We start from the raw sequence: 18,286 nt of genomic DNA, 5'->3' as shown, positions 1-18,286 counted from the left end.
GTTTTTGACACTATGAATTCCTATCAGAAATCTCTGGATTTATCTTATGAATTATGGGTATATCTACACGAGACATTAACTGCAGAGTAGACTGATTAGCTCCACAGTAAATGTCTCAGCGTCTATACATGCAGGGCTATTAGGCTAGAGAAACCTAATAAACTCCACAGCAGCACATGTGTAGAAGCTGGGGCATGAGGGTGTTTCATTGCAGGGACTGTCTGCTGGCTAGACAAGCACTGAAGCAACCTTGTGCCCCAGCCAGCCCCTCCACAGCACATTGAGCTGGGCCAGAGCAGCCCGAGGCCACGCTCGCCCCCGCTCCCCTGACAACTCTCTCCCTGCAGGTCAGTTGCTCTGCCATGCTGCCACCCAGCCCATGGCACCCGAGTTGCAGGGTGTGCAGGGCTCCTGGACAACTGGAGCGAGGGGCTGGCTGTGCCCCTGCCCACTCTGCTGGGGGCTTCTTCAGGGAGGCACCCCAGGGCTGGCCTCCCCACCCATGCTACTAGTGTGTCCCAAGTGTGCCTCAAGTGTGCCCCTGTTGCATGTGCCCTAGGCGCTGCACAATGAACTTTTTGTGCAGGCTAAGGGGTGCCCGAACCACTATGCCCTGCTGCTGATCCTGCTGGTACCCTAGGCCCACCTGCACTGCTGGTTTGGGTTCCTGAGCTACGATGGTGTGAGGGGCAAGCCTGGGCTTCTCTGCAACCTTCGCCACCATCCAGAGGGCTACCTGGGGCAGAGCACCCTGCTGCCAAGGATGACAATCTCCACTGGCATTGATGCCTTCCTTGGTGTGTGAGAGGCCTGTGCCCACCTAGCTGCAGGTACATGGGTCGCTGAAAATTTGAACTGTGTCCCACCTTTCTGTGTCTTGTGCAGGGGTGGCCTGGGGAGTGCAGGTGGGCCAGGCAGGGAGCAGGGGCAGGGCTGGGCACTGAACCCTCCCCCAGTGCAGGATTTACCATATGTCCAGGGCTGGTGAGGTTGGCGGCTCGGCGTAAGGCTCCCCATTAGTGATGGTGTGCAGCAGGCTGGCATCTGGCCAGAGGCTCCCCTGGGGAGGAGCTGATGGCTGGCAATGACATGGCTGGTTGCTCCTTGTGGCAGGATGTGGGGCTTGGCTGAGGGTGAGGCAGCTGCTGGGTAGGGCTCCCTGAGCTGCCAGTGGATGAAGCAGCCAGGAAGGTGGGTGGGGTGGGGTGCTGAAGGCCTGAGGCTGCCTCCTCTGTTGACACATCACCAGAAGGCATCAGGGTGGGGTGTGGGCAAGGCCAGACCACCCCTGCTGGTGGCACTCGCAGGGGTGCGGCCTGAGTCCCAGGGTGCCAAAATGCAAGTCAGCTCCTGCATGAAAGGCATTGTCTTTTGGGCATGACTGGATCAATGATTGAACTTGGTCATGGCCAAACACTGTGCCCGTAAAACCTTAGCCTTCACATAGCATGGCCATGCCACCCGGGAGTGGCCTCGCGCATGCATCCCACAGGATATGTTCTCATAAACGTGGGTGTTCGAGCACACCCCCCCTGTGAACTGCCTCTGGATGTCAGCCCTGCCCCAGAGAGCAGCCCAGCCATGGAGGAGGAGTGGTGGCCAGCCAGGAGCCCTGGGGTTGGGCTCTGTCCGGCCCCCTAGTGGCTGGGCAGACCCAGCACTGAAGTCCCTGTGTTAATGTGCATTAACAAGTCTACATGTGCATTAATGCGCTTTAACTAATCACACCTAAATGTGATACTTACTTTACGCAAGTATCAGATTTGGGCAGGATTTGCCTAAATTTGCCACTTTTAAGATGCATTAAGGGCATGCAAGTATAGATGTGTGTCCTTAATGAACCTTAAATCTGTCTAAAGTGCATTAAATGCACACATGTAGATACACCTACTAGGTATATTCTAATAGATGCACATTCCTATCTCATTTTCCATGAAGAACATCGTGGCCATGTAGAACACTGTGGTCCTATGTGGAAACAGCACTTAGCTCTCTTTCACCCCCCAAGTAAAAGATTTTTTTTCCCTGGCTGTAAAAATATCAGGACACCTACTTGAACATGTCTGCCTTCTGTCTTGTGGATGGTAGTGGCATGCACATGGGAGTCAGTATCTTGCAAACCATGGTATGTATCCTGCACTTACACCTCATGCAGGATTCCAACTAATATTTAAAGAAGTTTTAAATAGTAAATGAATGCAGACTGCATAGAAAAGATCTGCCCTAAATCTCTAACCCCCTGTAGCTGAGGAAGTCTCTGAACTTCATGCATAAATACTGCCTGCAATAAACAACAAGAGATTCAATTTCTTTAAAGAAACTTAGGGCTTTGTGCCCAAGAAACAGTTCTGCACAGTGTATACTGTCTAACAGAAAGCTTAGGTTTATTCCTAATGTATTAAAAAATCTTTCCCTGTAAAATCCCAACCAGTGTTGCTCTAATAATCACTTTTAACTTCCAAGTATCTATGGCAAGGAACCTTGAGGCATCTCAACAAAGTAACGTGTTTTGGGCCAATATGCCCACGGAAATCACAGAGCAAGAACCAGAGGAGAGACAGCTATAATACCAGATGGCCCTGACCCAAAAGGCCCTTGCACAACCAAAATCCTCAGACACTGGCGCAAATTACTTCTGTTTTCTCCAGTGGGAACATTCAGACAAAGAAAAAGGAAACAAACCTTTGAATACAGGCCAGAATGAAGCCAGTTGTGTACTTTTGTGCCTCTCAAGGGGAAAAAAATTTCACTACTGAGGGGACAGCTTTGACACCTGTCTTCAACAGGCTGGCCCTTTGGATGGTTAGCCCACTAATCTTACTTCTTTCCATGCCCATAATGGACCATACAGGAAGCGGGCAAGGGGTTCTTGAGTAAGAATAAAGTGATAACAAAAAACTCTTTAATTCTAAATTCATAAGTAGCACTACATATAGCATGTCCACTACTGTCTGATGGCCTTTTGTCAGCCTAAATGAAAGACAAAGATTTCTCTAATGTTGACTGTCGTTTTGACCTCTAGAGAAAATCTGCTTAGTGTATTACCAGCCAATGAATTCTAGTAATGATTCCAAACACTACTTAGGGCTGAGATGTGGTGTCCACTTGTGTTTAAAAATCACTCAGGCACACAGCTTGGTCTCTCTTACTCCAACAGAGAGGCCAAAAACTGATTGGGAGCAGAAGGCTATCCTTTTGGAGTCCCAGGAGAGGTTAATTAAATGGTCTGCACAGAGTTGGTAATGCCTCTGTCCATCTGGTCAGTCACACACCTTCCACACATCCCTTTTGGGGTCTTTTCAGCTAGAAGTCAAACCAATCAGCATCTTTGGCAGTCCTGAAGTTATTTCGAATTTTTTTTTAAAAGACCCAACAAGAGAGCACACAGATTAGTATTTAAGAAGGTCTAGTTTTCCACAAGTAACAAAATTTAAACACTGTCACCCAAACATCTTTCTCACTTTGAGAAATCCAGGCTGAATTTTCCAGTCAAAAACTACTATGAATAGAAGATGGGAAGGTTTAGTTGCAAAGTCTACAGGGTTTTCGTGGCTGTTAGTTTTAGCAAACACCACGGTTAATTTAAGGTGCAGGCTTCTACAACAAGCTCTTAAATTTCAGGCTTTAGTTAACACTAAATCAATATTATATACAGCTCATGGTCACTGAAAAAGCAATTACTGCCAGATGGTTTGACCTCTGGACTGATCTGAATGCAGGCAGTTGCTTATGCAGTATAAATGTAAGGGAAGGAATAAAGACAAGGCTGCCCAAATGCATTCGTTCAGAGACCACTGAGAAAACCCTGTCACTCGACCAAACTTTGCAAGCATGGCGCAGACATTGTACCAACATAGCCTCACGTCACCTCATCTGGGATTCAAATTGCAAGTTCATGCAGTGGTTTTGTGCTGTGGAAGTCTGAGGCGTCTCAGCTGCTGGCTGTTGTCAAGGTGAACGAAGCAGCTGCACCAAACAGTCAAGGGCTAGAATAATAAATCTGTACACAGCCCCATCCTTCAGCAAGCATATGCTGTATCCGTATCCTAGCTCAAAGCATCTGCTACAGTTCTCTTTTGATACATGTCCCCCATAGCCATTGAATGCTTGCACCAACCGCCTTGAATCCAGATACTATGACAGAGGGACCAGTGACCGTTTAAGCGTGACACTGCACACGATTGGTTTGACTGTCAGGTGCTGAATCACGTCACATAGTCTCCTGCTTGCAAGTCTATTATTGTCCTATGTTGACAACAAGCTCCCTGAAATCTAATTGCTGAAGACCAAGTTGGGAAATGAACATTGTGTGCATGTGTGCTCCGACCGTCAGCCTATCAGACATGTCAGCTTTCACTGACGTCATTCAGAGGGAAACGAACGAAAGATGGGATTAGGGATGTGAATTTTGGATCTGGATTCTGAACAATTATTTTTAGGTGGGGGAGAGTAACAAGGATTCAGGTTTTGGACAGGCTTGCAATCGGATTGGCATGGCTCAACTCCGTACTATGTGATAGGCTGCTGGATTGTACTAAAAAAATGCCTGGCTTTATCATGACAAGAATACAAAAGACATTTTAGTTTGAAAAACAATGGCTTTCAACAGTTTAGCATCTATATTATGGGATGTTTAACAGCATTTAATTACCAGTTTAAAACTATTTAAACCCCCCTGCTCTACCTCCTGGGTTTGGGAAGCAACTCCTCATACTTGTGGGCCTGATCCACAGTGCCATGGCAGTCAACTACTGTTAGTGGGCATTATATAGACTCATAGAAAAAGTAAGCAAGTGTGGGCTAGGAGTGGAGCTGGGGGCTGGGAGTCCAGAGTCTGGGTTCTTCTTCCTGGTTCTCCAGTGTTGTGATGTGACCTTAAATAAATTACTTATACATACATCCCTTCAGCTTTAGGATGGGGTTAAGCAGATGCTAATTTCTGTGGAGGGAAACATCAAACATTTTTAACCCAGGTGTCAGGCCAATAAAGCTTGATAGGTCAATGCAATTCAATAGCTGCTTAATATGCCCATTTGCAGCATGAGTGAAGTGAGAGGGCTCTCTGATGAGTGAGGCCGAGTGCTCAGCCGCAGCAGAAATTCGTCTGGCCTTCATCCAATTGGATGAGCAACAAACAGAAAACAATAAATTCTGAGTCCCCAGCAGACTTTAACCCTTTCTAATTTACCTTGCTTTCCAAATCTCCCTTAGTTTAACTGTGTTCTGCAGACAGATCTAGGCAGGGCATAGGTCAAAACAGGGTCCCCCCTGCAAACTTAAAGTCAGATTATAGCTTCCACAGAATCCTGGAAACAACTCCCCCTTTGAGCTTAGCTTTCACTAAGAGTCCCTGAGAATTGTCCGAAGGGCTGTGACTACAGCTCATGGAGCCTGTCACTGGCATTGAAAGATCATTTAGCAGCACGTAGACACCTGTACTTTCCAAGTTTATGGATGTCCAAGGAGCAGTTTGCTCACAAGCCTGGAAGGCTTAATGGGGACTGAGCATTCCTAGCAGTTCCACAGGAAGAGCCTTCACGGCTATAGGCCCTCATGCTAATCTTCCTCCATGACAGCTGTAACACTGGAATCAGCAACACTCCCCTCCTACTCCCCCTGGACTCAGCCACTATCAAAATCTTCATAATTGAGGGGCAAGGTATTTCTGCTGAAATTTCATAGGCACAACACATATTGCAAGACTTTTGCTTTTGATTAGCCCTGCAGTTATTTAGAGCCTCTAAGTTTAGGACAGTGATTCTTTCATCCCATGGCAACTTGCCTCCCATAGCACTGCTTGATGGTGCAGAATGGACAGGACTGGGGGAGAAAAGCCATTGGCTAAGGCAGAGACCATCTTCTGCTGCTAGGACACATTATCAAAGGGAACTGCTCTGATGTTCTCATGGCTCTTAGCAGGTGACGGATGCTACTTCAGGAGTGGAACTGCACACACTGGACTGAGCCTACCTAACACAAATGAAGTGCAAGGCCAAAGGAAACAATAGAGTGGGAAAGTATAGGACAGCCTGATTCATAAGAGCTCTTAAGTAGCCATCATGCTACTGCTGCTCAAGAGTATAGTTAAGTGCTTGTTCTTCACTCCCTATTTGCACTGTACACTTACAAGGAAGCATGACACATGGTGGCCTGAAAGACTGAATGACAGACCACTTGCAGCTCGGCCCCAACCTTAAGCAAGTGAACAGTCTCCTTGGCTTCAACAGAATCACTTGTGCACTTAAAGCTCAGCTTGTACATAAGCATCGGACTGGACCAGGGCTTTTCACTAAACTGTAACAATTTTGTACACTGCAAGGACTTGTACAATCCAGCTGTCCATAGGATAAGAACATGGGCTGGCCACACTTCCACCAGCTGGGAATATTAGGCCCCTGGCCTCAGAGCAACCAAATCTCACATCTTTTGCCTAAACTGTGAATAAGGGAAAAATTGGAGGAAGGTATCAAGCACGTTATGGTCTTGATTTTAGGGGCAGACTGTTCTGTTCTTTCTTTCAGCTTTATTATCCCATGATCCACCCCCCCCAAAATAATACTTAATCTGCTGAACAATTAAGGATTGCCATCTAATGTTTTCTTGGAGCAGGAAAACAGTAGTCAGGACTCCTAGATACCAAAAGCTCAAACACAAGAAAGCAAACAAATATATATTCTTAAAATATCATCATTTTGAGGGCAACGTCTGAAGACTGGTAGTGGTCAATATCATAGATGCTTACCACTTTTTGCTATCAATTTTATCTTTACTGTTTAGATTATGCCCTTATGGTCTTGAAGCTTTTTCTGGACTCCGTCACCCCCTTCAAGACTGGAAATATCTCTATTTATGAGAGGACTCCCGGAGAAAGAAAAACTGTACATGTTTTATATAAACTTCCCCGCTCCCTTCTATTACACACACAGTTTTAAACTGTATCCTTCTGCTGAGATATGTACTGAGGCCAAACATTTCTAGAGGGACAGTTTTTTGTGCCAGCAGCTTCAGTAAATACAGTTGTTTAAGACAAAATAGGGGCAATAATAAGACACAACACGGAGGAAACGCTTGTTTGGACTCAGTATCATAAAGAAATTGCTGAAGAACACAGTTTTTCCATATTAAGTTATAGGTGCTATATTACTGCCAAGGTCAGGTTCATACAAGGTAAAGCTCCCTGGCTCAGTCTTACATTATGCATACAATCATCCAGTGTTTCCAAAATCCATTAGCTAACTAAATGAAGCCAGAAATTATGAATGTCTCCATACATGTTGTAAAAACAGACTTTAAAGAATAAATAATACTTACTTATGTCAGACAGCAAAGTAACATATGGAGTCTGGGGGAGGAGGCGTTTAATAGACGTCCTGCATAACATTTTCAAAACTAAGTACTTCAGGCACTTCAGTGCCTAACTCCCATTTACTTTTAATGAGATTCAGAGTAAGAGCAATAGTATAAATTAGGGCCCAATCCTATAAAGCGCTAAACACATTCAAATCCACTTAAATTGAATAGGGAGTGAAGAGCTGGCTTTTTGACTATGGCATGTTGGCATAATGGCACCTTCCATGTGAAAGTCCATTTAAATGACATGGGCCCTGACAAACCAAACTATAATGTAAGCCCATCTCAAATGAGAAGTGGAACGCTATCTGCAGCAGGACAGAAAGAACAGCAGAACAGAACAGCAACCTCTAACACTGTGATTCTGAACTAGGTTGTCCTGAGATCCTTTCAAGGGTGCCACACAATGTTAGATGTGCAAACATAATTCGCACAGTAAATTCAGAGATTTCAAACAGGAATCCAGTGTTAAAAACAATCTAACCTGGTGTAGTCTTTCTGAGTTCTTTGCAAGAGATCTGTATCATTTTTCTGTAGTCAAAACACTAGTGAAAACTAAGAGCAAGTATTTTCCGAGGTGTGCCTCAAATCTAACAAGGGGTATCTTGAACCTAAAGAGATGGATAACTACTGCTCTAATGTGCCCAAAGTGTGCCACCCTGTGGTAGGAAGCTATGTCCACACTATGAGTGAGACTTGGTAGCTAATACCATGTTATTTCACATCTTTCACAAGCACAAGGCATTAACTCTTTCCTTTGTCATATTTTTCAAGAAAGATAAACCAAAACATTTAATAAAAATACTCCATGTGATGCTATGGTAAATGCAGTTAGAACAAAATACATAATCATAGGAACATCACAGGGGTGTTAAACCTGCAGAGCTGTATCTGGCCTGCAGGACTGCCACCTATCTGCAGCACATGCTGGGCCCAGCTCCATGCACTGCATGCATGTGCTACCTGCACTGGATCTGGGGCCAGTCTGGACTCAGTCTATAGCCTGGCCAGGCATGCCACATCCAAGGGGTAGGGCTAGGCTGGAACATGTGCCACATGCTCCAGACTGGCTCCACATGCTGCCTGCCACACATAGGTCCAGGCCAGCGCTGATGTATATTGTATACAGCACACAAGGCTGGAGCCAGCACGTAATGCAAGCAGCACTATGCCAGCACGCAATGCATAAGATGCCTGCACCAGCCCAGCTCTGTGGGCAGGATCCAGCATGTGGGGCTGGTTGTGGGCCTAATCTGGCCTGCAGACCAGCCCCATGCCCTTCACCCAGCCTGCAAGGCCAAAGGAGTTTGACACCCATGGATGACAGAAATGAGATCATAGGAAACTACAACTAGAAGGGACTTCATGAGGCCATCGAGTCTAGATCCCTGCTCAAGGCAGGATTGTTCCTGCCTTGACATGGTTCCTACTAGATAAGATGCTTGGCGGGGATGTTTTAACCTGTGCTTGAAAGCTTCCAAGGATGGAGAGTCCACAACTTCTCTATTCAGCTCATTTCAGTGTTTGATCACCCTTATAGTCAGAAAGTTCCTCCTAATCTCCAATTTGCTGAAGGCTCGAGGTCACTGCTCCTAGTCCTGTCCCCTGTGGCCATAAAGAAATGCCCATCTCCATCCTCTCTGCAATTGCCCTTCAGGTATTTGAAGACTTTTCACATCTCCCTTCACTCTTCTCTTCTACGGACTAAATAAACCTAGTTCTTTCAACCTGTCCTTACAAGTCATGCTCCAGAGGCCTCTAATTATTTTGGTGGTCTGCACTGGACTCTTTCCAATCTGTCCATATCCTTTTTGAAGGGCCAAAGCTGAACACAGTGCTCCACATGAGGCTTCACCAGTGCTAAAGATCCCTTCCATTGAGTTGCAAGTGACACTCCTGTTAATATAACCCAGGATGCTGTTGGCTTTTTTTGTAGCAAGACCACTGTTGGCTCATATTCAGCTCATGGTCTAGAACACCCAGGTCCTTAGTCACAGTACTGCAGCCAAGCCAGACAACCCCCAGGCTGTATTTGTGTAATTATTCCATTGCAAGTGCAGGACTTAGCACTTGTGCTTGCTGAATTTCACCTGGTTGATTGTGGACCATTTCTCCAGTCTATCCAGGTCATTCTGGAGCCTAGCCCTGTCCTCCAGAGTGTCTGCAAGTCCACCCAACTTGATGTCAACCGAATTTTGGGTACACTCAATCCCAACATCCAAATCATTAATGAAGATGTTGAACAGTACTGAACCAAGACAGACTCCTGGGGAACCCCACTTGACACTTCCTCCCACTAAGCCATTGATGACTACTCATTAAGCATGTGGTCTGGCAGGTATTTATACATCTGATTTAACTTTACATATGCAAGTAAGCCTATGGAGGTCAACCCCTTTTCTACCATCATTTCTTGTGGCTTCCCAGTGTAACCTCAAGCCCTGAGATACTTACAATCAGTGCAAGTAGTCCCTTGGGGAGCAGTTACAAAGTGTTGCCTTCTGGAAGCAACACATTACAACAGGAAAAATACAATTATTTGACATGAGCTGTCAAAATAGCCTGTGGTCCATGAGCCAGATCTAGACCATGGGGCTCCTTGCAGGCTAGATCCAGACTGCAGCAGTGATAGGTCTGGCAGCAGCCACAGCATGCCCGGAAATGGTGAGGTTCAGAGGCGACACCAAGACCAAGACCAAGACGTGTCTAGTGCACAGTGATGATCCAGGGGCAGCAGCACTGAGTTAAGCTCATTGCTGACAGCCACAGGTAGCTGGGTCAAAGGACGCCAAATTCTGCAGCAGGCCATGCCCACCATATTGTGGTAGAGCCTGTGGGCTTTGTTTGACACCCCTGATAGAGACCAGGAAACAACATACAATGGTCAGCTACTATAGAACAAGATGAGGCTTGTTACCAGAGGTGGGCTCAAAGCAAAGCCCCAGAACCACCTTACACACTAATCAGGTGCTATAGAAATAGAATTTTACACCAACAACATCAAAAGTGTGCATCCATGCAACTCTACTCCCCCTGCCAACCCAAAGGAAAAAAAAAAAAAGAAACAAACAAAAAGTCACAGCTCTAGAAGACAAACTCACAGTCATGCCCCTGGTACATTACACTTAAGATGTGATTAACTAGTTAATCAAGCCTTTGTTACCCTGCCACAGGTTCCTGAAACTAAAACAAGGAATAAGCCACAAAGTTTTACACAAAAATGTACAATGACTTAGCTGATTCCCATCGTGCCATTAATTGAATGTGGCCAGGCTAATGTCCCCATTGCAGAGTGTGCCCTCTGGCTATGAGCCCTGTCAGCTGACCTGAGCTCTCAGCTGTGGGGGCACACTATGTGCCCCTGTGGATGGGAGTTTCAGCAGCTGATCAGGATCCCAGGCTCCTGCTGCACTGGCAACAAGGCATGATGGGATCTGATGCTGGATCCCACAATCACACCTCCTGCCATAAAACGAGTTCTGAACAACCAATGGAGAACAAAGACTTATGTGCATGATATCTAATGACCCCCCACTGGTCTGTCTAGATCAAGTCTGAGGCAAAGATGAATACATTTTTCACCGTTACTAACTTGAAATGCATTTATCCATTGGATAGATCAGTGTTACCCCAAATTTTTAATATCTAGGGCATGCTTTTCTGGATTAAAAAAAATCGGCTGTGCACTTCACTCTTAGACCCAAAAAGGCTGGGGGAGGGAAGGGGGTTTATTTCTACCACATAGGATTTAGAAATTTGGTAGCAGGACAAGAGGGAGAAAGAAAGGGGCTATGGACAGTGCTCTCCCACCACCAAATTTCCAGACCGGTGAGGAGCCTCACCAGCCAGATGCTGTGGTCCATAGGCCAAGTGCTAAAATATTACAGTTTTTCAAGGTATACTTTTGTCGCTCTTGCAACACCTTTGGAAATCACTGGGATAGGTTAGTTAACACATGGATGTTCAACCTCTGGCCCACGAGCCAAATGCAGCCTGCAGAATCATCACAGGTAGCCCATAGGGTTCCCCAAATTCCCAAACCCTGCACAGCCAGTCAGAGCCAGGCTGCACCCACTCCCCCTGCATCTGGATTGGGACTAGAGGCTGGGCTGGAGCTGGGTCATGCCCCCTTCACCCCCCACAGGGCCAAGTTAGAGCTGGGCCATGCCTCTTTTTCCCCCACAGGGTCAAACCTTGCCCTTCCCCCCTCACTCCCTCACAGGGCACTGCCCATCTGGTCCGTGAAGGGAAAAAGGTTGAACATGACTGATTTAACACATCAACACTTTCATACTGAACACTTACCAAAACAAAATGAAAGAAGGAGACTAAATATTAATGCATGGTCAAAGCAAATACATTCCCAAGTTTCAAAGCATGGACACAGATCTACCTTAGACATACTAAAAAACTGGACAGTGCATTGTTGGGCCAACAGTAAAGGACACAAGTACAATATATAAATCTATTAACTTTGTGGGAAAATAGTTTACAATTTATTTGTTTTTCCTTACTTTTTAATCTCCTATGCAAATAGTTATGGGTGCTTGTACTACCATTTAAAAAACACCACACATCAGATATCATAAAAATAACAACTATCCCACATTTTAATTGCTGCCCATCAAAATGGACACTTTCTGCAGTAGCCACATTCTCTGTAAACTGAATTTCTCACAAAGCAAGATGCCCTGGGTTCAGCAACAACCTCCAGTCTCTGGAGCCAGTGGCACAGCAGACACAAGCAGTGGATGATGCACTTTAATGGGGGATAGAGAGGGTACAGCATTATGGTGCTACTTCCTGCTGGCCTACTTGGAGCAGCACTGACTACAGGAGGTCAGCTGCCTTAATTGCTCTCCCTATATGACTTACAACGTAAGGATATGGATATAAGAGGAAGTTAACACAGTGGGCTAGAAGAGTGTAAAACAGGAGTGCAGCACAGTTTTTGGAAGATTTACAGCTGAATATCAATTTCCATTGAAGAGTCTGATTTGTCAATGGACTACACAGGTATCTGTTTCCTCATTATAAAAAAAAAAAATGGGTTGGAAAGAGTACCTAAGACAGCATATAGACTTTTCAAAGGGCCAGCATTTAAAGATACTGAAAAATAATGACCCAAAGATTATCATAGTAACACACCTTCCTAGACAAAAATAGACAGGGGTAGTTCAGTATAATTTTTATTGTTCTATTGTGAGGCACAACAGAGGTTTCACAGTTCTCATTCTAGTCGGTAGTACAAGGTTTGATGGAAACGTCAAATAGTCCAAAGTCCCATTTACTGGTAACGCAGTAGGAAACTTATTTAGAGAGAGACTCCAAGGCAGATTTGGCATTGCTATGCCACACATTTCATTATAAGGCAGGTTCAGTGACCAACAGGCAGACATTATTTTCTTAAGCAGTAAGGAGAATTTTGCATTTAGACACAAAGTTTAATTCAGTGGGAAGGAGTTTATAGAAATATTTTTTAAAAAGTGAGGTTATATTGGCATTACACTTAATTATCTATGAAGAATAACTCAAGTCACTCTGTTCTGAAAACAGAATTTTTAGCCTTTTCATCTTGCGGAATTGTCACCAGATCAAACTTGGTAGTGACGCTCCGTGTTTGTAACACAATGTGATCTCTTTCCACTTTTCCTGTCTTTCCTTTCCTTGAAGAGGATGTAGCAGCTGTTTAGGACTTAGTTGCAAAACAGAACACCAAAGTTTCCAAATTCTCTCTTAGGCAATGTTCTCAATGATGACAGCAATACCTTGGCCACCTCCAATGCAAGCTGACCCAACTGCATATTTGCCACCACGACGCCTAGACAGAAAGATGAACAGTAAGAATGGTTTCCCCTAAGTGAAATCCAAGTAGTGGCATCCTCAATTCATTCTGGAAAGGAGATATTTATTCCACAAAGCATTGCAGTTAAGAGGTTTTGTTCACTCAGTTGAAGAGGGTGTTTTGGAATAGGATTCCTGTGTAAACTGAAAGCATGGACATCAGCTCAGACATGGTCTAAGTATTTCTTTAGAAGAATTAAGATCATTCTAAAGGATGGCATGATAGGGATGTTCTTCAGAATTCAAATTTGTTAAATTGGCAAGGAGAAAAAAACCCTTAAAAACAGACATCATGAAGAAATTAAGGTTTCACCATAGAGTGAATAGAACGGGTGGAAAGTTATTTCATAAACTAGTTCTTAAAAGAATTTTAGCATTGCTCTGCAGAAAGCATTAGTTGAGATGTATTACAGAACATTAAAGCAGTTTCATAAAAGCATAAGTAAAAAGACATGATAGTTTCTGTACTGAAAAAAACACATGCAAAAGCAGTTTAAACCAAGATTATAGAGAAACAGCTCATGAAGAGATTGATACAGGAAGGAATCACAGAAAGGGGGCCTGAAGCAACAAGCAGGCAGAGGGGAAGAACAGGATGACCTGGTGTACCAGGACATTTAAAGAGAAGACCTGAAGCCAAGTGTGGAAGGTCTCATTCAAAGTCCACTGAAGTGATACCTCCCATAACTTCACTGGGCTTTGGATGACAGCAAGAAGGAGAAGGGAAAAGCAGAATTAAGGCAGGAGGAAGTAAGAGAGGAGCTGTAGATACTGATAGTGAACATGCAACAGGGGGCAGGTGGCCAAGACATGGTTGAACAGTAAGACTGGAAGACATCTTTATAACCACACAGAACTCATTTTGCCCCTTGCTAAGCAGATGCAAGTACAACAGCATCACATTTTCTATCAAGGGCTTCAGCTACATACGCACCTTAATTCATGAACCAAATGAGCAGTGATCCTTGATCCTGATGCTCCCAAGGGATGACCTAGAGCAATGGCACCTCCACTGACATTAGTTTTTTCAGGGTCTAGACCCAAAACTTTTTCCACTGCCAAGTACTGGGGAGCAAAGGCCTCATTGACCTAAAAACACCAAAGAAATAATCAAAATGTAGGTACTTCGCAGAGTTTTCAGCAGTGCATGGACAGCAAGGGTTAAATGAGGCATTCTTTGCGCGCAGTTTTTCAGGACATCCCAGGTTAGAACAACTAAAGCTTCTTTATTTTTGAAGTGTACTTAGACTTTGTGCAAGTTCCCAGACTCACCCAACTGGCAAACTCAAATCTCCTCTATCGTCTGAGCAACACAGAACGTGACACGTTCTGACGTATCCACAGAGTGCACAGCACTCTGGCATGGCGCACACAGAATTTTGTAGCAGCTTTATTCAAAGTTAGAGAGTTTTGACTGCAGCAAGAAGAGGATTAGTAATCCTGGCAGTAGAGCAGCCCCATGTTACTTCTCCTGAGGATACTTGTGTGTGTGTCATGCTATCCAGACACTTTCAACTTCAGCATGCCTTAGATTTGTTTGGATGACATAGCTACAGACCAGAAACTGTAAAGATGGAGAAAATCAAGTTTGATAGCTGAGCCAAGGTCAGCTACTACTTTGAACACCTAGAAAGACATATGGAGCCGACTAGGATTGTGGGATTAAAAAAAAATGAGCCGATTGCCCTTGCTAAAAAGATACAAACAGTAGAAGAGTTAACAGTGTTGATGTTTAAGTCATGGTATGCAAGTCCCAGCATTACCAGTCCACTGAGAGGAGTGGGAGTGTGCACATATCTCAGACTGATTGTTTAAGGCTACCTTCAGTTCACTGCACAGTTTACACTGCCTTCATATTTTTAAGATTCTCTTTTGATTTAAGATTTCTCTTAAGATTTCTACTTTAATTGTTTTAAATTAAGTATAAAATATGGAACATGAACCTGGGATACAATACTATAGTGAGCTTCTATATGCTGCCCCATCATTAGACCTGGCTTGAGAGTGATAGTGAAATTTTCCATGAATTGTGCAGGCAGATCTATCTCCATGGCCTCTCAAGGAAATTTCAAAAAGATTTCCAGATCTCTAGGAACTAAGCTCAAGCCACCAAATTTCCACACAGAAGGAAGTACTTTTAGTTGCTCCTGATCATTAGTAGACACACACAATTGCTTAAGTGACTCAGGAAGAGCACATGCAAGCCAAGCTGTAAACTCCAGGAAATGTGAATTTTACAGAAGCTTGCAGGAACACTGAAAGAACCCTAGTTATATACACCAGCAGGTTTTGGTATAAACTGTATTCTGGGCATTCTTTTTAGCCTACCACTCATCTGAGGAGAATGTACTTGATTAACAATCTTGATTATCCAGATCTTCTAATGACTTTCAAATTCCAAATCTCACTGTCCACACCATACTCCTTACCTCCACCAAATCCATGTCTTCAAGGGACAGTCCTGTTTTCTTCAGAGCTTCAGTAATGGCAGGCACCGGGCCTATAAGGAGTTATGCTTCCAGTTAGTCGTTGAACACAGTATAGTGAGCTAGCATACATGATACTCTATGCAAGAGGCTCATCAAGATTCAACTCCCACTCCACCTTGCAAATGGATGCTGACCAGGTTCCCCAACACCCTGGGCCCCTCCTAAGCATTAAATGATTTGAGACAATCTACTTAATTGCCTTTTTTAGGCAGTTTGGGGTGTAAGAAACTCAATCTTGATAAACTGTAGGAATGGCTATTCTACAGCCTCTTCAACCCACCATCCAAGAGCACTTAGAAGTCTCAATACTGCCTTCCTCTCCATTCAGCCAACAGATTTAGTAGACTCTTTCATGCTGCCCTTCAAACCCACATAGAGCTCCCCATAGCACAAAAAGGCCTATCACCTGCTGTTAACTTTAAAAGGTTTCTTATATTTGGATGAGTGGTGGTTGGCAGCATGTGTGGAACTGACAGGAGGGTTTGCTTGTGTGGGGGTTTGGGAAGGTAGGTGGTGGGTGAGGGGGAAAGGAAGGGGGTGGGAAGTTGGACTTCTTGGGTTTTGGGTGGTACTTGAGGAAATCCAGTTTGTGCGTTGTTTGTTAATTGTAAGCCACCCTGAGCCTTTTGGATTGGACACGTTATAAATCTAATACATGAATTAGATAACTGCCCAAAAAGAAGTCTCTAAGTCAGGGATGGTCAACCTGCACATGTACCACAAGTGGCACAGGCAAGAAGTACAGTTTCAGATAGGGTAGGGAGCAGAAAGCAGAACAGTCCATCAGGCAGGAGAAGGGGACCAGAGTGGCTCTTGGGGACAGCAAAGGCCTATATTTGCAGCATGCCCACAAAAAATGGATGGCCCCCATTGCTTTAGGTCAGTAGTTCTCAATCTTTTCAGCCTTGAGGCATTCCTTGGAAAACCAGCTCCTGGTTTTCAGTTGTTCTTTTGACTACATAAAAATAACAGCAATTCTTCTGTTACAAAGAACTCAAAGACCACAACAGGTCAGAATACTTTAAACACTATGGATTCCTATTTAAAATCCCTGGATTTATCTTATGAGTCATGTTTGCACACCTAACAGTGCTAACATTGTGCTAACATTGTATAGCATCCCATATCACCCCGAAAGGATCTCAAGGCACCCCAAAGTGCTGTGGCATCCTGGTTGGGAATCACTGCTGTAGATCTCTCTCCCCATGCAGACTTTAGAGAAGTCCACAAGGCGGCAGCAAATGCCCCCAATCTCAACACTCTCTCTTCCCTGTTGAAAATGTGTTTAATTGCAACTTGGAAGTCCATTGTTCAATTACTGAAAATATTCTGGTTGAAAACAAGATTCCAAACAACTCTGTAGCCACTGTGACTTCTTTGCAGCTGCACCCTAAACCGAGGACAAAATATAAGCTGTGAACAAATGCAAAACACAAAGAAAATGCTGTTACATAATGCAGAGAAAGACTTGGAACATGGCAATGCCAAGAAAGAATTAGGATTGACAGTGCACAGATCAGATAGGAGGCTGTAACATGAATAAAAAAATATTAAAATATCTTGGTTTAAAAAAACAAAACAAAAACCTGCCACGGTCTCACCTTGAATAAGGTCTAAGCACTTCAGCTCTGGGAAGATGCTGGCAACTCAAAGTTCAAAGAATGAAAATAACAGAAGTGGATGAGGGATTGGTAGGATAACTAAAGATCAACTCAAGGAAGGGGCTGTTTCAGGCCACTGAAATTATTTAGAAGAGTTGGGATCTGGACCAGACCTTAAGCGAACATACTCGCTTAAGGCTTTTTAGGGTGCCGACAGATATGCAGCTTCCTGCTGTAATTCATAGTGCTTCATGAGAAGTGCCATGAACTACACCTGTCCCTGGGACCCAACAGACGTTTGATGTTGTGTCCCAGGGTTTGGGAGATGAGCTGCAGTTATAAGGGCTGTGTTTTTGTAGCTGCTCTTCCCCTAGTTCTGCTCCTCCTCCCTCCAAGTTCCAATGCCGTCTTCAGAAGGGGAAGGGACTGGAGGGAGCTTGTTTTTGGGGTTCCATAGAATGACGGTTCAGACTGCTGCCTGATCAGGCATTTTTAAAGTGCTCTGCAGCTATGTACTTCTGTCTATGCACAGCTGAAGACATGGGCAACTGTTGCCACCTTAGTCGGGGTGGGGGGGAGGGGCACATCCTCTGCGACTAGTCCCGCCAACTGGGTCCCCCGCGGCCAATCTCGCTGCACAGGGAGTTCCCCCACGACTAATCTGCAGTCGCTTCCAGGAATGGCTGCAGCGATTGGTTGGCACTTGCAGGGGGGGCACTGGTGCTCCCACCTGCCCCCCTGCCCATCACCTAAGTGGCAAGCACGGACGGTCACCGGTGCTCTCAGGGGGTGAACATGCATCCCCGTGCACCCCCTACATGATGCCACTGGCTGTAGAACGTTTTCAAATGGTAGATCATCACATGACAAACTATCACATCTGTCAGCACCATTGTCTTGTTTGTCAGTGCGCCAAGCGTGCACTGAAAACATTACACGTGGACAATTAGTGCCAAAAGAGAATCCAAGATGATCCCCGTCCTGTTCAACCGGGGGGGGGGG

General features: G+C 44.8%; 1 protein-coding gene across 1 annotated transcript in view; it reads right to left on the bottom strand.

Moving 5' to 3' along the window:
* Positions 1 to 12,515: 12,515 nt before the first annotated feature.
* The window catches only part of ACAA2 (acetyl-CoA acyltransferase 2), a 22,513-nt gene continuing 16,742 nt past the window's right edge, over positions 12,516 to 18,286 (bottom strand). Inside the window, exons 8-10 of the mRNA XM_006030021.3 lie at positions 15,624 to 15,694; positions 14,129 to 14,283; positions 12,516 to 13,171 (exon numbers count right to left, since the gene is read on the bottom strand). Coding sequence (XP_006030083.1) covers positions 13,087 to 13,171; positions 14,129 to 14,283; positions 15,624 to 15,694 — 311 coding nt within the window. The 3' untranslated portion in view covers positions 12,516 to 13,086. The remainder of the gene's footprint in view (positions 13,172 to 14,128; positions 14,284 to 15,623; positions 15,695 to 18,286) is intronic.

Source organism: Alligator sinensis, unplaced genomic scaffold (assembly GCF_000455745.1).
Source record: "Alligator sinensis unplaced genomic scaffold, ASM45574v1 scaffold1204_1, whole genome shotgun sequence".
Taxonomy (NCBI): domain Eukaryota; kingdom Metazoa; phylum Chordata; order Crocodylia; family Alligatoridae; genus Alligator; species Alligator sinensis.
This window is presented reverse-complemented; position numbering and strand designations above follow the sequence as displayed.